Genomic DNA, 22,567 nt, shown 5'->3' with positions numbered 1-22,567 from the left:
ATTTAACACAATTTCAGGTAACCTCTACATCGTAAAACTACTAAATATCTTAGAGCCAAGTAAAATCATAATTCACACATACTGTTCATTCAGTGTGAAATCTATTACCAGTGAAAGAACATGCCTGTTCCTTCACTGGTTAGAAGTTGTTTTTTGTATTTCTAACAGAATTTTGATGTATAATACGATTGAAGGTACAAGAAAATTAAAATTTTTATTAACTTGGAAAAATCTCAGTAAAGAGACACTTGTTCATTCATTGGTTTTTCATCGTTTGGTAATCCAGTTAATAAACATTCCCTAATCTCAGTACTTGCTTATGCTATGATGCTTATAATAAATAAAACGTAACTTTAATACACAAATTTTACATTCTCTTTTTTACAGTGAGAAAAGTAAAACTATTGTATGCAAATAATTGTACTTTAAACGGATAAATACAATAACTGTTCTTATAATTTTTTCATTGTGCTGAACAGATGCTGAACAGATACTAACAAATTCAAAAATTTTTCTAGAGAAGACAATATGACCAGGCAATCCAATGCATGATTACATGACTTCCTATTGTTAGGTAGTGATCTACTGTTACCAATCAATCTAAGTAAAAACGTTTATAATCTTAATTTTAAAAAATGTTTATGAAATGTTCTTTCACTGGGGTGTGTTCCTTCACTGGTTGCTTTACCCTAGATTTTGTTTAATCATTTGACGTATTTTTCGCATATTCCTACAAAATTTAAATACAAATATTCTAAGAGATGAAAATTATATTTAATTATATTAAGTCATATATAAATTATATTCAGTAATTAATATTTTAGTAGATAAATTTAATTTTCAAACATATTGTTTCTTACACACAACGAAATCGCCATATAATAAGTGAGTTAAATGTTAGTCTTATTTCAAGGATAAATACTTAATCGACAGATACTGATATTAAAAAAACACGTTGATAAAAAATAAGACGTTAGAAAAGTAAACTTAGTTCAGATAAAAAAAGTTATTGAGCTAATGCTTCGGCTGTTTCGTTTTATACCAGTTCATTACAAAATTCTTTGTTAAAAAATTGGTTTGCGTGTTTAAGAAACTGGGAAAGTGCTGATATCTTATTTTCAGTTTTCAAAAGCCAATGAGCTCCTTTATTTAATCAAAGCTTAAAAAATATTCCTTTTTTACAAAAAATGAAGAAAAAATTCCATTGTGTGTTTTACACTGCTTTTCTGCTATTTTTTGTATGCTACTTGGCAGAATCTCAAAATGATAAATTTTTAAAGATTAATAAACGAGATTACATATTTGGACATGAAGATCTAGATAAACAGCTGAATTATAGCTTGAAAGCAAGTAAGTGTCAATGTTTTTAAAAATATTAGTTGCTTCTAAGGCCCATGTGAAACCTATCCTTTTATGTGAATTGATATAAAAGTTATTGGCCAAAAGAATAATAAAAAATAAATTGATATAACAATAAATAAATAAATTAAAACCAGCTTTTACTTCCAAAGCACTAAAGTAAATATTGTTGGTAGCATTGTTTTTCCTATTTCATATTTTTTTTTAAAAAAAGATATAAGTCGTATAAAACCTGCAAATTATTTCGATATTGAGATTTTTAATAAAACAGTCTGGCTCATTTTCTCAAAAACGAAAAGACTACTAAGCTTTATATAATCAATACTGGCTAGGGCCTGTCGAAATTTATTAAATGTAAAAGATGCAAGGAACAAAAAGTCACTTTTATATGTTTGTAATGAAACGCATGTTTGAGCTTAGTTTTTGGAGCCTAATCAAAGTCCTACCTCACAAAAACAAATAAATAAATAAATAAAATAAAAAGAATTTTTCCTTTCGTTTACCTGCTATAAAGAACTCTTTTTATCTGTTATAAAATTAATGAGTTGATGAAACTAAAACATAAATGTAATATTAAATCAAAATGCGAACCAAACATGTGATTCACCAACATTTGTGAAGAAAGTATATGGGAGACTTTATTCAATTTAAGGAGCCGTCAAAAACTTCCATATTATTATTGACAATAATGCTTTATTAATATTGATAATAAGCATTAATTTAAACAAAATAAAATAAGATATGTGCTAAAAAAGGAAAGTTTAAAAAGAAAAGTTTAATAGAAAATTCGTTTAGAAAAATCGTAGAAAATTGCCATTCACAAATGATGCTTACTTATCATTTAGGTATTAAGGTAATTTGTACTTCCGGTATTAGGGTAATTTGTACAGTTTTGATAAGAATTCTACAACGATTTTTCCGTAGTTTCAGAAAATATTTTTTTCAGTGGTAGCAAAGATAATTTATCAATACTTGAAGGAATTGGAATTAAAAGAACGCTGTTCCACCACTACTTATAAATATTTTAACAGTAAATTAAAGAGCAGATTGGGAAATTGTTAGGATCCAAAATCCTTAGCAAGTTATAATAAGAATTCTATTTTGTTTTTTAAAAATACATATATACATAAAAAATATATTTGGCTTTAGCTGACTGCAACTGGCAAATTATTTTTCCCGAAGCTCAAATGTGAAATGCTTATGTAATAAAGTACCAATTATACTAATGTAGGTATGAAATATTACATTGATATACTTGGCGATTATTATAATAGCACCAATACTAAGCAGTTTTATTACCGATACTTTGGAAACAAGTGTTTTATGGCCCCTTGAAAGGGATATGCACAGCTGAAAATTACTTGATAGTGGTAAATTTTGACTATTTTTAGTTGACCGTGAGCAATAGCATCCTGCCAAATGATGCTAAATAAGTTTTATCTGTATTTTACTGGGATGAGCGACAAAAAACAAGTTTTGCTTACTTCAATAACGTAAAGCTATTGAAAAGGGGAAAAAATAATAATGACTTGGTGGAAGAACCAGTTAAGTGGGATTTTCAGAACGAAAATAAAGTTGTATTAGAACTATATTATTACTAAGTTATTTATATGTGAGACAAGTAATTCTTTGCCTTATTTTATTTATCACTGCCCAATTCGAGATAAAAATCATGCAAGCATACTAAAATCTGATGTGATCAGTTATATTTGTTGTAAATATTAGCAAAATAAAGGTGACAGCTATTTTAAATAGTATTTAATATGAACTTAGAAACAAAAAAGGAAAAGAACGATTAGAAAAAATAAACTCGGAATATACAAAGAAAGAGAAGTTGCCAGATTACGAAAGTGCAACTCTACACGATAAACAAAAATAGCGTGAGGCGCGCTGATAGCATGCTCGATTTATAACAATATTAAGATTAAAGTGAAGGCAAAATCAGTTTTGTTACATTAAACATACCCATATTGATGCAACCTTTTTTTGTTATTTTCTCCGATTCAATAATCCCCTAAAAATTTCACTTACCTGCTTCGTCCATCAAGCTCTTTTATTGTGCCGGTGTATGCTTTTCAGTTTTCAGCATTATTTCGTACTGTTTCTTAGTATTGATATATAGATTCTTTCCTTATTTTTTATTCACCCAGTGCAAAGAACGGATATTCAGCTAGTACTGAAATAAATTTGAAAGATGCCAAAATGACTTTGGCTCAAAGTTAGCGAAAATGGTTGACAACATAATGCGTAAGCATAGAATAAATAATCTAACGTAATATAACGCATTCTTTTAATTTAAATTGCAACGAAACAAACAACAAATGAATTCGGAAGACATCACAAGCATGCTATGGTGCAACCCGAAAAAAATATCAAACGGTGATATTTTATATAAATATGACTTAATCAGAGTTAACACTCAAAACATGGCAAACCTTTTACTTTATTTATGTCTTGAAATTAATGTTCTTAAATTTGTTTTATATTCACTACCAGTTAGAATTTGTAAAGTGCAAGAAACTCCCATGAATGGTAATATTACGAGAAAATTTAATCACAAATTACAATAATAAAACTTCTCAGAATATTAATCCTGTTCATGCATTGCCTTGTAAGCGTAACATATCCTATTACGCATATCCTACTACGATTATAGCATGAACTAAAACTAAAACATTTCTTACTTAATGGCCTTGGAATTTATTTGCATTATAATCGAAACAAAAATATTTTATAATTGTATTTATCAAATTAGGTTGTAATTGTAAGAACGGAGACTGTGATGACAAAGGTTGCGTGTGTTGGCCAGATTATGGAAAAGTATCAGAAAACGAATGTCAAGGTAATTAACAAAACAAACATTTTATTTTGCTTTTGTTTTAACTCTGAACAGATTTAATTTATCTTAATAGCATTTTAAGTATCACTTTTGTTACGTCTAAAAAAACATTTATATTACCTAGATTATATATATTTGCCTGCCCATATATAATAACATTATATGGTTTATATTTTTTTCATTTTTATCATATGCTTTAAATTTGTATGGTAAAAATTTTTTTGAGGGATTAAGCACTAATTTTCAGTAGAGGTTAGCTAAGTTCCAGTATTATTGATGACTAATTTTAATGATTGGTGATTATTAATTTTTTATAATAGGTATGGACGAATTTCTTTTTCTTTTTCTTGAAAAGCTTGAGTGGGAGTAGATATGTAAAATGTAAATAATATTGTTCTTGCTTACATGTGATGGTGTCACGTAGAAGGTAAGCTTTGAGAAAATATGCAGTTATCTAGATTTTCATAATTCAATACTAATTAATTCATTATTAATTTAATGCCTTTAAATAAATTTAAGAATGAAAAACTACCAAAATAATAGCTATCATAATATTTTAGAAGGTCAAAAGATAGGAAAGATAAACAAATAAAAATTATATGTATACATTTTATTGTTTATTTACAGCGTTTTACGCTAAAGAAATAATTCGCAAAAATTCATAATATTCCACATACTCTTTCAACTATTTGGAGTGACATGTCACGCCTTACTACAAGGCTAATGGAAGAAATAATAAAATGATTTTAGAGCATAACACACATATGTGTACATTTTCTATTTATAAAATAGTTCAACTAATTATTGTTCATTATAATTGCTTGAATTTCGTACAATCAGGATAATGACAGAGATTCCTTCAAGCAAAAGCCGAATGTGTTTAAAATAAGAGCTGTTTCCAATTTCAATCTCCAGTAACTACAAAACATAATTAAATGCATTAATTAGTTTTATTTAATTATTAATATTTAATTATTTTCCATTCATACATCACATTTTATTTTCAGCAATTAGCAGGAGATTTAATTAAGAGAAGAACAACGAAGTTATACATTTAAATATTTCCTGCTCCTTATAATGAAGAAAATTATTTTCAATTATTGAAATATCAGTGTAAAGATATAATACAAGTATACAAATATACAAATTTTACAATAGTATAATTTTTAAATTTTGTGTTTCATTTATATACAATATTTGTTTTACAAATTTGTCTCCAAAACGTTTCAAGAATTGTTAAAAACTCAATTTCTAATGACTCATTCAAAATACATCCTTGACATGAATTTTAGCTAAAGATTTATCGTGTAATGCCTAGTAGTTAGTATGAAATAGCATCTCTTATATAATGCAGAAAAATCAAACACTGCTTACTTCTTATTAAAATTGGTGGAAATCCCCCAACATGACGGTATGCGTATTGACAAAACATACCGTAGATTATAAACGTGGCGATTGCAGGTGGAATTGGCGATGGATTACGCGTAAATGTGGTGGGAGAACGAAATTACATTAACCTAAGCAGTGTAATTCGATATTTTCTTCTTCTCCTCGACTAGCCATTATGAATAAAAATAACTCATTAATTCCTTTTAGCAGAGANTAATGGTAGAATAATTCATCAGCATTAAGTATTATAATTGAAACAGAAATATTTTATAATTGTTTTTATTAAATTAGGTTGTAACTGTAAGAATGGTGACTGTGATGACAATGGTAAAGGTTGTGTGTGTTGGCCAGATTATGGAAAAGTATCAGAAAACGAATGTCAAGGTAATTAACGAAATAAACATTTTATTTTGTTTTTGTTTTAACTCTGAACAGATTTAATTTATCTTAATAGAATTTCAAGTATCACTTTTGTTACTTCTAAAAAAACAAATATTTATATTACCTATATTATATACATTTGCCTGCCCATGTGTAATAACATTATATGATTATATATATATATATATTTCATTTTTATCATATGCTTTAAATTTGTATAGTAAAAAAATGCTGAAGGATTAAGCACTAATTTTCAACAGAAGTTAGCTAAGTTCCAGTATTATTCATGGCTAATTTTAATGATTGATGATAATTAATTTTAATAGTAGGTTGGGACGAATTTGTTTTTCTTTTCCTTGAAACGCTTGAGAGGAAGTAGATATGCAAAATGCAAATAATTTTGTTTCTACTTACATCTGGTGGGGTCAAGAAGAACTTAAGCTTTGAGAAAATATGCAGTTATCTGAATTTTTATAATTCAATATTAATTGATTCATTATTAATCTAATGCCTTTAAATAAATTTAAGAATGAAAAACTACCAAAATAATAGCCATCATAATATTTTAGAAGGGCAAAAGATAGGAAAGATAAGCAAATAAAAATATATGTATACATTTTATTGTTTATTTACAGCGTTTTAAGCTAAAGAAATAATTCGCAAAAATTCATAATATTCCACATACTCTTTCTACTATTTGGAGGGACATGTCACGCCTTATTTTGTGTAACGTTTGCCTTTTTCCTGAACATCAAGTTCAAGTGTTTCTTTCTTGAATATTACACTAAGCCGTGAAAACTGACAACTCCTATTTGATCTTGTATCCATTAACTCATTGGAACATCTGTAATGTTCTTTTAAATGGATGGTTCTTTCTTTCAGAAAGAAAATATGGTAACAAAAACCTCTCAAAGATGCGATTTATTTTTCAGAAACTAGATATTTCTGTTTACCATGATATATTAATATACAAATATTTATGTACTAATTTTGAATTAAGACGTAATACTTATTTATTAAATATTTGTATTTTGTACTAATAAATATTTGTATTTGTATTACAGAAATGTAAGTTTAATATAGGCGTGCCATGACAGTGCAGTAAAATAAAAAAAAATTTATAAGTGCTCCGACAATGAGTACATCTACAGCATATTGTTAGAATCTTAGGCATGAATTAAATTTCGATAATACCGAAAAAAATTTACCCCCTGTTAAATAAGTACATGTTGAAGTACTAGAATCTGTGAATGCATGTTATTCTTCATTAGCTCCAATAGTCTATGAAAATACATTTTGACTTGATTCGTTACTCGCGGCAACTACAATTTTCCTAGTTTTGTTTTTCCCCTTATTTATCCGATTTTGATTGGCAACTTTGCGGTTTCTATTTCAAATCCCTTCTGTTTTCTTCATTCAAGTCCGGTAAGTCTATTCTTGTAAATAAATGCTGACTTGTTTTCGTGTTTTATGAAGTAAATCATTAATTATATCTTTAGTACAGCTTTGGTTTCTTGCAATTACTCATTTACAGTAAAAAGTGTATAAAATTCTAAAAAAAAGGAAAAAAGAAAAAAAAACTAGGTCAATGCAAGAAATAATAATATGATTTAGAGTATAAAACACATACAGTTCTATTCATACAGTGTACAGTTTCTATTTATAAAATAGTTCAACTAATTTTTGTTCATTATAATTGCTTGAAATTCGCACAATCAGGATAATGACAGAGATTCATTCAAGCAAAAGCCGAATGTGTTTAAAATAAGAGCAGTTTCCAATTTCAATCTCCAGTAACTACAAAACTTAATTAAATACATTAATTATTTTTATTTAATTATTGATATTTAGTTATTTTCCATTTATACATCACATTTTATTTTCAGCAAATAACAGGAGATTTAATTAAGAGAAGAACAACGAAGTTAAACATTTAACTATTTCTTGCTCCTTATACTGAAGAAAATTATTTTTAAATATTGAAATATCAGTGTAAAGATATAATACAAATATACAAATTATACAATAGTATAATTTTGTATTTTGTGTTTCATTCATATACAGTATTTGTTTTACAAATTTGTCTCCAAAACATTTCAAAAATTTTTAAAAGCTCAATTTATAATGTCACATTCAAAACACATCCTTGATATGCATTTTTTTCAAAGATTTGTCGTCTAATGCATAGTAGTTTAGCATGAAATAGCATCTTTTATATAATGTAGAAAAATCTGCTTACTTCTTATTGAAATTGGTGGAAATCCCCCAACATGACGGTATGAGAAATTTTTCAAAGCATCTCTTTTCAGAAAAATTCCAATTGTTCCCAGAAATTTCAGTTCTTGTTTTCAAACCCATATAAGACATTTATATTGACAAATCTGACATCCAAGTTCACATGCATATTATAAAGAGTAAATCACTCCCTCAGAAGGACAGAAAAATTCGAATATATAAAAAGATGTGAAATATTGCTCTGCTAAAATAAGGTCTGTACCCTCTTAATATTATGAGTAATAATCTAGAAATTCAGGCTGTAACATAAAAAGTGATTTAGAGCGTAAAAATGTCTGTCATATTTCTATGGATTGTTGCACAGTCATCATAATTTTTTACTTCGTCGTTCCTTACAATATTTTTATAGGACTGGGAATCCAGAAATCAAATTTCAAGAAATACCAAACAATAGCTTTTTAGGAACAAGCTTCATTCAAACAAATAACTAAATAAATCAAGTGGTCTAAAACAGTAATGGATAATTTTGAAATATTAAGCGATGCATTTGGGATTGATGCATGGTTTTAATGAATATAAATAAAAGAGGGCCGGTTGGAAAAAAATATTTTGCCGTGTATCTCACGTGATAATTTTTTTCTCAAACGCTTTGTCAATGAGATTAACAACCACATAAAAATAAAACTTATTACTGATTATAAAGAGCGCAAGTAATAATGATGATGATTTCAATCTGGGTCTAATTAAACAAGAAGAAGAAAAAAGAACTGCTATCCATGCACACGCAAAGCAGAAGGGATTGGGTGAAAAATTATCAAACTTGGATGGACCAGTGCAAATGATGTATGTTCTTAGATGCTAGAAAATATATTTGGATGGATTAAAATTTTATTTGCATAAAATAATTAGTTATCTTTCGTTCTGCAGGCATGACACGAAGAGAAAAGAGGTAATATTATCAGAAAAACAACAAGATGGAGGATCATTGATGGTTTAAAGATACTTTAGCTATGCGTTAAAATTAAGTTGGTTTTTCTTTAAAGCCCAATAAATACTGCCGATGACCGATAAAATCTAAAAAAAAAAAGAAACATTTACTCCATCTGCTTCGAGAACTGGTGAGCCAGATTCAATAATCCAGCTAAGCATATTCCCCATCTATGTTGAAAAATCTCCTTTTAATTTATTTTTTTAATCTCCTTTGGAATAGTTTTTGGAAAATAGATGAATATCATGAATTGGCTTGTTTCTACCCTCCCTCCCAAAATCATATGCAAAATTACTTCAGCAGGACTATATATGACAATGGCAGAAAGTTTCAATCTGTAGCAGAACTGAATGTTGCCATGGTTGAAACTGTTGATAATAATCATACTACTGTCTCCCAAGGATTTATAAATTGTATGCAATGTCATTTATTATGTCATGTGTAGCCAGAATGTATACAAAAGCTACCAATTGCAACAGCTTTATTTTGACAGGAAAATTTTTTTACATGCATATTTTCTAGCCCAAGTAGGCAGAGTCCAATTACAGCACGCAAAAGCAGTTATATTTTTAACATTCCATGTGCTTGCCTCATCCATTACTGCGATTAACACCAAAGCAAAATTATAAAATGAGTAAAAACAGTCAAATTTAAAAATTTAGAGGGATGATAAGAGGCATCAAGAAGAGAAACACTTTAATAGAACAAATGGTCTTAAACCGCATTGAGAAGGTCAAAAATCACTAATGAATTATGAACGTTTTGATGCCATACTTGAAAACAACTAGAACAGATACTACAAACTTAGTAACTACAAACAACGGGTAAGTCCAAGATTAGTTCTTCCTTATTTTCTCACTATTTGTCAACATTTAAAGAGGTAATTAAATATAAATAGGTAATTTAAGACAAGTTTTATAGAGTTCAGTTTCCATATTTTATTCTACTGATGATTAGGAGTATATTTGAATGTTTCAGCATGCAATTGTGGAAAAGGACATGGATGTATTATTACTACTGGCTGGTTTGGAAAAACAACATGCATTTGTAAGAAAGGGTTTGTTCAAAATGGAAGTAAATGTGTAGGTAAGCAACTTTAAATAAGATAAAATTTTGCTTAAGAAGATGCGTTATCAAAAGAAAAGGAACTTATCTTGACCGTTTCCTGTAAAAATGTGAGAGTTCTTATCTTGAATTGTGAAAAAGATTCCTTTCTATTAATTATCCTAACATTTATTAATTCCGAAAACAAAATTTCTACGTGCTCAAAAAGAACAAAAAAAAAGAGTGAAATACTTTTAATTAAATAATACCTTATGTACTTGTATTTTAATAATATCGGTAAAATTGTATTTAGTTTTGTAATGCATTATACGAATAACTTAGCTTCCAGCGACTGTTTATTTAGCCATCTATCATAAATATCTTAGAGTATTTGTTAACAATATATGATAACTAAAATATGCTCTAATATTCGACCGACAAACTTCATATAAGTTTCTTTAGCGTAATCCTTGCTGTTAGTTTTATATTTGGATTCTTGTAACGGACATAATTCATGAGTTGGTCAAAAGAATGTGGATGTAATAAACGTATCTTTGCTTGAGTCTCATAAAATTTAACGTAAAATTCTATAAAAAAGGTTATAAACGTTATACAGGGATGTCTAAAAATATATTTCAAAAGTGTAAAGGCAGGACCTAATTAAGCAAATTTCATAAATTTCATAAAAGAATGTGTGTGCGGAAATGCCGCGTTAAGCTGACAGATAACACTGTTACTTACGTTAATATAATACTAATGTTGCTTATTTTCGAGCAGCTATTGTAAACTGTAATTGACTGGAATATGATTATATACTGTTTGAATCTTAGGTATTGTAAATTGTTCATAAATCATTGTTTTCTTTTGTCTAACTTACTTACTTATAATTAACGCTGCTTTACGTGCTAGAGATTATAATCTGCATTTTCTCATCTACATTCATAGGCCAAAATCAAACAGTTTTCAATTCCGTCTACCTACTTTTATATTTTTGATGCAAAAATTTGAAGAAAAAAATAAAATTGTCAAGTTTTATTTGCTGTACTAAAGTTGCAAGTCCACAGAACACACGAAACAAGATAACACAAAGAAAATTAGAAAAAGAACGCGAAAAAATGAAAGACAAATACTTCTTAGGAAATTTTATGAAAATAAATAAAGAAGTGTTTAAAGTTATGTAAAAATTAACTAAATAGAAATTTATAATAATTATTACTGTAAAGTTATAATCTCTAATAATGTATCCAGTATCAACTCACATGATTATATTCGTCAAAATTATTGCTTTCTGATACTGTATTGACAAGATTAAGCTAGATTTAAGAAATTTTATACAATTATTGCAAATATCAAATAAGGTAGTTTATACAAGTTTATTGTTTGATTTTTAGGCTTAGGGTATTCAAAAATACTTGTTTTTTTTTCGTACATTATTTTCGGTCGCTCAGACCTCTCAAAGCCTTAAACTTTATAGCAAAGTAAGAAAGATTGCATGAACTAAACAAAACATACATATATATATATATATATATACTCATGTCCATCCTCAAATTGAAGAAAAACCAGCTCTAGCGAAGCAAGGTTCATAAACAAAGTAAACGTTAAACAAAGCCAAAAGAAATAAAGAACAAAAGAGATAGTGTCGACATTCATAGGGATGACAATTATTATTTTCTGGAGCAATTACAATAATATCCCCTTTCTTATCTAATTGGTTATTACATTGTATGTCTCTCATACAATTAAATATTATACTCTCTTTGGAATGTTGAGTATCAAATTATCGAGCTGATATTGGGAAAGATCATTCCACTCAGCAAGAAATGTTCTCCGAAGTTCCAGTACATATACATGTAAGAGGTAGTTGATATGTTCTGTAACTTGTTGGCCAAGCATGTCCTACACATATTCTATTGGATTCAAATCATATGTGTTTGCTGACCATTCCATACAGGGGATACCCTGAAATTGTAGGCATTCGTGTTCGCGATGTTATTTCAGTAACGATAGGCGTTGTCATTCATAAACACAAATTCTGGCAGTACATTAAAACTATATTAAACCAAATATCAAAAGATCATAATATTCATATTTTTAAGTAATGCTTAAGTAGACTGTAATATAAAAATTTCATAGTAATTTAAAAAAATTAAAAAAAATTAAGAGAGAAAAACCCACTTAAGTGTCTCAGAATCAACTTTTCCATTTACTATTGATCAAGTTCGCTATTGATGATGAAATTCAGATGCAAGTTAAATCGCTTTGCTTATTTTCATTTTCTTAATCAATGCTCAACTTAAAAAAATTCTATTGCATTATGTAAAAAATCAAGCATTTAAGAACTTCTAGCTCTAGAAACCTATGAAATGATAAGGCAAAAATCACGCCCGTAGGAAAAAATTTCTAAAAAATTAATATCCTGCTATTTTTACCACTCAACATTTTTATACAGATTTTCCTGCAGGTAAAACAACTAAAAAAGAAAAATAAATAAATAAACGGCTGTATAAAAATGTAATTAAAACACTTTTTTTTCAGTTTTAATACTAAAAAAAGCGAAATTTTTTTTACTCTTTACATAAAAAAATGCAAAATTTCATACATTTTTATGCAACTATATGCATTGAATAGACTTTAATGTGTTTAGTCATAGGTCAAAAGGATTTTAGGATGAAACCAATTTCCAGGAATTGAAAGCAATGAAATTATTTTTAAAATTTCAGAAATCATTGAAATATTCACTGAGTATCAAAAGAAAGCATGAAACTACTAAACTTTAAAAACAAAATACTAATACAGAGCATTTTTTTCAAATGTAGACTAAAAAATCTTTTCTTTTTTACAGAGTTAAAATAAAAACAAACTTGATGGAATAATTGAAATAATTTAATAACATAAAAAGCATTCTACACTTTGAAAAAATAACATTTTTCTGACTGATCGACATTAATTAACAAAATAAAAGTATATTTTTCTGTCCCCGCTTCCGAGAAATTTTAATTTCTTTCTTCGGTTATCAAGGTAACTCTCCCTGCTCTTTTTAGATATTTCTCTTCCAATCAAGTTACTATTTCAACTGATTATAATTTCATGAGAAATGGAGAATGACAAGCATTGAAAATAGTTACTAACTTTTGTTCTTTTAAATTGCTTGGTGATTTTTTCTTTATTATATTCCTTAATAAATATCTCATTTAACACTATCTTTAATTTGTTTGAAAGTAAGAAAAAAACTCTGTTTGCAGCTTTATTCTACGAAATTCAACATTTAACAATTTTTATGTCTTCTTTTAAAACAATTTTACAATTTCAAGTAAGTCCTGAAACTTGCTTTCAATTTCCCTTAATGATTCCCGAGAGTTAATTTTTTAATAAAAAAAGCACCAGAAGAATAAAATTTTGTAAAATAATTGATTTTTTGTTTTTTTTTCAGTCGTAATACATTTGCGTCGCATTTGAGGTACAGAAAGTTATATTGACAACAGCCATAGTAGCATTCTCGAGGATACAAAGATATGCCATCAAAATTTTGATTCTCGGCAGAGAGAGTGCTTCCCTGTTTAGTTAGTTCAAAGAAATTTCAGAGAAGTGACGAAATTTTTTGGGAAATTTTTTTAACTCATCTTAACTAATTGCGTGAAAACCTATTTTAATTTTAATGCGTAGAGTTTCATGAGAAAATATGAACTTTTGATTGTTTCTGTTACGGTGTAGAGGTTTTAAATCATTATTTGACGCAAATCCCCGTTAGATGTTTGATAAAATTTGGCTGAATTTTATACTATTGTTAACAAGTCATATCTTATATGCATTCTTTTTTTAATTTTAAGATATAGACACTGCATGTGAATGTGGAAATGGAATTTGCATTGAAGAGGATGGCAAAGCTGTCTGTAAATGTAAGCCAATGCATGGATTTATAGAAAAAGGCAAGAAGTGCGTAGGTAATTAATCGTTCCCGCTTGTCATGTCTTTTCTCCTTATTTATTAACTATTAGATGCTTGCAAACAACGCAATGCGTGTACATCAATCCCGATTGGTTGTTAAAATGTGCCATTTTTTTATGTTAGAACCTGGTATTTCCTTTCTATTCCGAGTAAGCCAAGCCTATGAAGTATAAATTCTCTTAAAGGAAACATTATATATATTCTTTTAAATAGAGCGACTAGGTTTTGTTCTTACTCGATGACAGACACGAAGCCATGAAGATCACAAACTAATTAATTATGCTGCAAAGTTCAAATATACAGAACAAAAATAATCATGGTCGCAATAAAATACATAAACAAATAACAAATCAATGTTAAATAGAAGTTCTAGACAAGAAAGAATTTTATTTGAACAAATTCATAATGCGTCACGGCATTGTATTTAATTAACTTGACGTTAATTTAGATTCTAACTTATATAGAGAAACTCAGCTCTACTTTAACACGTCATCTTGCTTAAAAACAACGAGTTGGTCTTGAGATTATAGGTCACGTGTCAGTGTAGCAAGATTTTTTTCGTCTTCTTGGGTTTTAAGTACCCAATAATTTAATTCAGAATGGTATTTTTTTTTATACTGAAAACAATAAAAATAATCTTTTTATACATGTTTCTGATAAATTAGTAATTATTACTTTGAAAAGAATTATTTTTTTTAAAACTTCATCGGTTAACAATAGCTGCTTGAGTGTCAATAGCTGGATAAAACGCATGATTGTTATTGAAATATCTATGCATTGCATCATTCTAATGTTAAGTTTTTAAAAATTTGTCGTTCAAAGAACACATAAACGTTTGTTTTAACAAGAACATTTTAAAAAGGGCAGAAGTTTTCAATTTTTTTTAAAATTTTCTCTGTGTATTGATTCACTTATTATGCGACAGCAGAACAACTAAACACGTGAAGATTGCACATTGAATTCCATCAACACTCTAACCACCCAATTTTCGGAGAGGTATATACATTATAGTTTTAAACGAAAATTGTCTGTTTAGTTGGATTTCAGGGTTCACTGCATTTTCAAGGTTCCTTTTTATATCTACTAGACATTTAAAGTCTAATTGTTTGGAGAACTGAGGCAAAATTGATCTAGACTTTACTGTTTAATAAAGAAAGTGCTCCAAAGTTTTGACCCCGTAAAGTTAATTTCACTTTTTGGGTATTTCATTATATCCTGAAAACTTTTTAAGCGAATGGAAAACTTTTTGCATAAAATTAAGAAATTCGTGCCTTTTAGGGATAATTCTATAAAAAATAACTTTTAGTAAATATATATTGTTTTTTAATATTTTATTTAATAAGGAACTGAAAATTTTGAATTGTAAGGTATTCTTTTTTTTACATAAATTTAAAGAATGTAATTTTGAGAAATCGGTGGAATTGAAGAGAAATTGAATTTTAAAAAAGTAAGATATATATTCTTGAAATCAAATAACTGATTTGACGTGTAATGTGAAATAACTAATGAAAGCAAAATTCGAGTATATGGGCAGATGATACGAAAGCATTACATCGGAAGTGCCGAGGAAGAGTATAAAGAAATCAGAAGCCAAGAGAAAAGAATGTTTTAACAAAGGAAAAGAAGGTACTAGAAGGAGATATATCGATATATAGAAATAGAACACCATATTAAGCAGAAGTAAGAGAAAAACGTTCTAAAAGGCAGTGAACAACTCTAGAATAGAGTCCCCTCCCCCCTAAAACTCACGCATGTCGCACTGTGGAACAAAAATCATTTTTCGCCGTCAAAAATTTAAAAAAATGAGGCTATAAGAAAAAAAATCTCAATATGGTTTTTTGTAGTAAAATGTCCAAGGAATATGACGGTGTATTTTGTTTGCTTTTTTTGGTTTATTAATGGAAATAGCAATTAAATGGAAACAAAGTCGAAATAAAAAAATTAAATTTTTCAGTTAAATTTTTATTAATATGATAAATCCTTATAATAAATAAAAATATTAAAACTATGCATGATCTATACATAAATGTATTTCTAAGATATATATGAATTCATTATTTTATATAAATACTATTAAATCCAGAGCCATTTCCATTTTTCTGCCCTGTACAATTAAATTGTAACTTTAAAGTGCTCTATAAAAAAAAGCCTCACGTTGCCGAGGAAAAAAATTGTTTTCACATTTGTTTGGTATATATACTCAAGAACTAAAAAAAAATTTAGCTGCGAATATTTGCAAATTTGGCTGATATATCGATTTTTATAGTCGTGCCATTTTTATAATAATGATAAATTTAATGAAAAAATTATAAAAATAAACTTGAAATTATTATTTTTGTTATAAAATTTTCAAAATTTTTTATATCTAGCAAAATAGATTCATTATTTTTTTTAAATTCGATAAACGAATTCGCAATTAACAATCTTAAATATTTCGATTTAATTTATTTAGTTTAAATTTGTTTTGATAAATATTTGCGATGGATGTAATGGATGTAAAAATCCATTACTTTATTTATTAAAATTATTAATCAAAAATTTGTAATCAAAGATATCAAAAACTACTAGTAAATAATTTTTATTTATTTATTTATAATTTTTTCAATAATCATCCGCCATTTTGTTTTTTTTGAAATTTTGACTTCATATTTGAAATCAGCGACCCAAAAAACCTATAGGTGATAAATTTTTAGAACATTGAAGTCAATTTTCTAATTTTGGCAAGCATTTTTCTGATTTTGTCCCACTGTGCGTCGTGACAAAAATGGAGAACTTGTTAACGATAATACTGAAATACTAAGGAGAGGGAGAAAACATTTCGAAAGGGCTCTTGAAGGAAAAGATACTTTAGAGGGAACAAAAGAAGATGTACTCAGAACCCCAGAAGACGGAAAACTAGAATTGACTTTTTTTGTGAAGTTGAAAGAGAAATAAATAAACTATATATAAAAAAGTTCGTTCAGACCAGATGGCATCAAAGTTCTCCTGAACATAAAATAGCCTAAACTCATCAAAGAAATACACCCCATTATAGTTCGTGTATGGACAGTGGAAAAAATGCCCTTTAAATGGGAAGATGGTCCCATACATCCAATATACAATAAATGAGACTGGCTGACCTGTATAAACTATAAAGAAAAATTTTCTCTTGAATACACCATACAAGATATTGAAAAACATCCGGTCAAGACTTCTTACTCTAGCAGAGTAATTTGGAATCACCAGTGTGGATTTCAAAAGGGCAGATGCAACAGATCAAATACACAGCATTAGACAAATACTTGAAAAGACCAGAGAATCTAACATAGATACCTTTCATCTCCTTATTGACCTTAGGACAGCTTACAATAGCATCAATAGAAAAAAAATTGAAGCAGGCAATTTCAAAGTTTGGAGTCCCTAAAAATTGGTTTACCTCAAAAGATAATAGTGTAAAATGTAGAGCAAAGATCTGTAGAGCAAAGTTCTGTATACTGAAAAGGGATTGAAACAGAGAGATTCCCTGTTGTGCACTCTGTTTAATATAATGCCAGAGAAAGCAATTCGAGACTCAGGCATACAAACGCGGAGCACATTTTTTGTTGTCTGCAACTGCTAGCATTTGCAGGTCATATCGATATCGTGGGAAGAACTAAAGCAGCTATAATGCCCGCTGTAGTGCCTAAGAAGAACACATTGTTTTTTAATATATATATATATATATATAAGNATTTAAACTGAAAGCGTTTCAACGCACGCAGGGTACAGCTAATATATATATATATATATATATATATTTATTATATAAAGCTTAATGAAAAACACATAAAAAATATTTAAAGTATAAAAAAAATGTGTTTGCCACATGAATTAAACCTGATAAAATATTTAGAAACTTTTAATTAAGAAATGGTTCAGAGTATCGAAAAAAAAGTAAGAAACATTATAATTAAATTATGTAAGTTAATTTTATAATTTTATAAACTTTTTTTCCCTAAAAAAAAGTTTTATAATTTTATAAACTAAGTTTCCACTAAGTTTCTGGTTCCAACCTTCCCAGTTAACATTAAAATTGGGAATCTCCGTTCCCTTTCCGTTAGCTCACGTTAGAACTTCTAGCCTTTAATGGTTGAAAATGCAGTGAATCAAGAGCAATATACTCCTGAAATCATGCAAATGGTACTATTACCAAATAAAGTTTTGGTTAGTTAAAAATGAATGATAACCTATGATACTTTATCCATTTCTTATTCCGGCGACGCACATGGAAAACCTATTATTATATTTAGGTAAAATGCATTTTTTAGATACACGATATTTCGCCTAATTTAAAATAGTTATTCTAACATTATTACGAGGGTTGCTATTTATATTTCTGGCCTTGGCAACAGTAAGTGTTGCTAGGCGACCGCAGACGATTTTAATCGAAAGTTTGATATTTTTAAACATAAATTCAGCAGACGATTTACCATTATAGCTTCATTTGTGTTGTTGACATTAAATTGAAAAGTTCTTCTCTTTCAAAAAATGGAATTGAATCGTGACATTTTCGTGCCATTATTTTTCATAACTTTCGACGTGGATTGTCAAGACAAGAGTGCTTCGATGAACTTAATTCTTTATTCAGTGATAAAGCGCCATCCTACAGCACTGTAAAAAATTAGCATAACGAATTTAATCATGGTGGATGTTCGATCCAAGACGAATACCGTGCAGGTCGTCCAAAATCCGTTGTTGTGCCAGAAAAGATCGATGCTGTGCGTGAACTGATAAAGCAAGATCGTCATGTGACATACCGTGAGATAGAGGCGTCTTTGGACATTAGTATGACTAGCATCAATAAAATATTNTATATAGATGTTACTATATAAAGCTTAATGAAAAAGATATCAAAATATTCAAAATATAAAAAAAAATGTGTTTGCCACATGAATTAAACCTGATAAAATATTTAGAAACTTTTAATTAAGATGGTTCAGAGTATCGAAATAAAAGTAAGAAACATTATATGTAAATTATGTAAGTTTATTTTATAATTTTATAAACTAAGTTTCCACTAAGTTTCTGGTTCCAAGTGAGTGTTCATTGTACTGTATTGGACGTTTGTTAAACAAAACCTTCCCAGTTTACATTAAAATTGGGAATCTCCGTTCCATTTCCGTTAGCTCACGTTAGAACTTCTAGTCTTTAATGGCTTAAAATGCAGTGAATCAACAGCAATATAGTCCTGAAATCATGCTAATGGTAGTATTACCAAATAAAGTTTTGGTTAGTTGAATAATAACCTATGATACTTTATCCATTACTTATTCCGGCGACGCACATGGAAAACCTATTTTTACATTTTGGTAAAATACATTTTTTAGATACACGATATTTCGCCTAATTTAAATTAGTTATTCTAACATTATTATTTCCCCGGACGAAAATAAAAGCATACTTTCTCTGTAAGTTCATTTTTGTTTATTTTCATATCAGCAATGGAATTCTAAAACTATCATTTGAAGATACTTTCAAGTCAAATCACTAAAAATAAGTACAAACAGAAGATATTTTCATACATAAAAAGGTAGTAATTTCTAAATTATTATTTCTATAGACTTGTTTGTAGTCACATTTAATTTACCCTAAATAACTTCGTAAGAAGAAATATTTTGCTTGTCTAGATAGCAATGTGAGTTACATAAATATGTATAAGTATTTTTTTATAATGAGGTTTGTCCCATTGGCCACAGAAATGCCAAAACTGCTACTCTCTTCTCGTTACCCAGTGGGCACCTGTGGCGAAGCCACGGCGGTGGAGCAGCGTCGCCCACGATACACAACCACAAACCCGTTTATGGGGTGGATCACATTCACACTTTCACACAAAGAGGAAATGGCATAGAGAGAGAAAGAAACATCCATGCCCTGAGCAGGATTCGAACCCGCGGCCAATGACTGCGCAGTCAGACACGCTAGCCCCTCGGCCACCTGGTCGGCATATGTATAAGTATAAACAAATGCATTTTGAACAGAAAATCCATATATCTTCTAAATTATTCATCCCATCGATTCAGCGTGGAAAAAAAATAATCGAGAACTATATCTTATTTGTTTAAATATCAGTATTTAAGTGTCTGCCTCCCTTTAACCCCCTTCTGCCAAAACCCGTCACAGGATATTTCGGGATTTTATGTACTGCTCTCTGAGATCCCATAAAACAATTCCCAATAGCTTGCTATTTTGAATGTTTGGGTTTGGTCAAGTTTTTGACTAATTTTACGGAATTATTACGCTTGACCACAGGAGACATTAATTGCCAATGGCGATACTTTGAAATACAGTTTGGATTGAATGCAGCGTTAAAGAAATATGCATTAATTAATACTAGTAATAAATAACATGACTTTTAAGACGCTTGATATGGACTCGTCAGATTGTACTGTTTGTAATGGAATTATATGTAATTACTGGGACTTTACATAAAGACTAAATATAATTAATTATATTTAAATATCGGGTGCAAGATTATTTTGTATTATAAGTTTTTAGACATCAAGTTTTTAAAAATATTTATATTTTAAATTTCAACTTTAATATTTCAGCTTGTAATTGTGGCGAAGGCTGGAACTGCACTTATTCTTATTCAGGGACAGTAAAGTTTTGTACTTGCACAAATGGGTACACGCAAAAAGGAAATGGAATGGATAAAAAATGTGTAGGTAATGTATGAACAAAATTTTTTTTAATTAAGTATATTTTTAAAAAAGCAAAAATCGTAAATATGTAGTTGTTCTAATGCATAATTATATTGATTGAAAAGAAAAATTTCAGTAAAAGTAATGGGGGCTTTGATGTTTGCTCCATGCAATCCTAGAGTGTTTTATTCCAGCTTAGTATGATTGTGACTTTTTTTTAATTATTGTGACTTTTATTTATAGTTATTGTGAATATGATTGTGACTTTTTTTTAAAATTTCGAAAATGGGCAAAATATGTTGTGAATCTTTTTTTTTAGTCACATTTTAGGAGCAATAATAATTTGATTTATCATATTTACATCTAATTAAATATCTGTACATTCTGATTTCATTGATAAAATTCATAAAAAGCGTTAACAAACTGAACAGTATTCTATCTAATGATTGGATTTTTGTGTACTAGTGATCAATATTAGTGATTCGAGGGCCTAACTTTAAAAATGCAAATTAAATAGTGCAGACGATATTTTATGCTTTACTTGTAGAACTAAACACAAAACGGTACTTTCTCTAACTAAACATAGTTTTTACAAAGGATTAAAATCTTAGAGCCGCAAAGTATGAAGAGACTGTGGTAGCCGAAATCTCGGTTCTAATAATTTTGCAAGTGGGGGGTGGGCAGTTGAAGATTCTGAATCCCTCAATAATATCTCAATAATATTTCAATTATTCAATCATTTAAAGTTTTTTTTAAATAGATCTTTTTGTTGTTAAATTATAATGAGTTTAAAGTATTCTGATGTTTTGCTATTTTCGCAAATAAAGTGCGCTATTATTTTTTTTAAATATTTTGTTCTAAAGCATTATTTTTAACATTCATTTTCTAAAAATAAATTATATATTTTAATGCTCATTAAATATTTATTAGTTACCATATGAAATGATTGGTGTCAAACTGGTAGAATTTGAGCCAACTCTTCTGATAAATGGGATTTTACACATGTTTAAAAAGAGACAAAGCACAATTCGCTTTACAAGTTCCGATTTTTCCAAATTTTGCGGCTTCTATAATCAGTTCTTTAGTTCTAAACAAAGTAATCAGTCATTGAAACATTTTTAACACTAATGCACATTTCAAAATAAAAACGAAGAGAAAATCTCGAATTGAATGTGAAATTATATCATAAGTCCGATCCTACTCAAGCCCGAAACCATTTTTTCAGTAAACGAGCCTCTTTCATGTAAGGCTGAGATCGTTTCACCTCTATTGCTGTTGAAGTTGTTTTTTATTATTAAAAGTTACAAAACACTATGTCTTAAGCCAAAAAGATTTCATTTTTTTTCACTTTTCTCAGTTATCGTGTTGTTTTAATACCTATGCAGAAATAGTTCAGTGACATTTTAATTGCACATAACAGTCAACCACGTTTATACTGCTACACAGTCAAGTATTGTAAACTAAAATAAAATTGCAAAATAAAAGAATCCGTGTTCAAGTTAGGAAGCATTAATTTGTAACCCAATATGTTTGATGCAAAATGAGAAGAATTAGTATTAAGAAAGAGAGGCAGAAGCAATTATTAGGATCCATATTCATTTAATGCACTTTTGTGGAGTAAAATAGTATTATAAATTTTTTATTACAAGTTAAAATTTTTTCGTCATTTAGCTTCGAAATTTTAGGAGGAAAATTTTATTTTGTTTAAAGGCAGTAACTGGAAGG

The 22,567-nt window shown here is 28.6% G+C and overlaps 1 protein-coding gene across 1 annotated transcript in view; it reads left to right on the top strand.

Annotated features, from left to right (window-relative positions):
- Positions 1–1,016: 1,016 nt before the first annotated feature.
- Positions 1,017–22,567, top strand: part of LOC107438888 (neurogenic locus Notch protein-like) — a 60,207-nt gene continuing 38,656 nt past the window's right edge. Inside the window, exons 1-5 of the mRNA XM_043053592.2 lie at positions 1,017–1,350; positions 5,879–5,971; positions 10,170–10,277; positions 14,066–14,179; positions 20,750–20,866. Coding sequence (XP_042909526.1) covers positions 1,188–1,350; positions 5,879–5,971; positions 10,170–10,277; positions 14,066–14,179; positions 20,750–20,866 — 595 coding nt within the window. The 5' untranslated portion in view covers positions 1,017–1,187. The remainder of the gene's footprint in view (positions 1,351–5,878; positions 5,972–10,169; positions 10,278–14,065; positions 14,180–20,749; positions 20,867–22,567) is intronic.

This window comes from Parasteatoda tepidariorum, unplaced genomic scaffold (assembly GCF_043381705.1).
Source record: "Parasteatoda tepidariorum isolate YZ-2023 unplaced genomic scaffold, CAS_Ptep_4.0 HiC_scaffold_13, whole genome shotgun sequence".
NCBI lineage: Eukaryota > Metazoa > Arthropoda > Arachnida > Araneae > Theridiidae > Parasteatoda > Parasteatoda tepidariorum.
The sequence above is the reverse complement of the archived record's forward strand: the minus strand, read 5'-3'. Positions and strand labels throughout refer to the sequence as shown.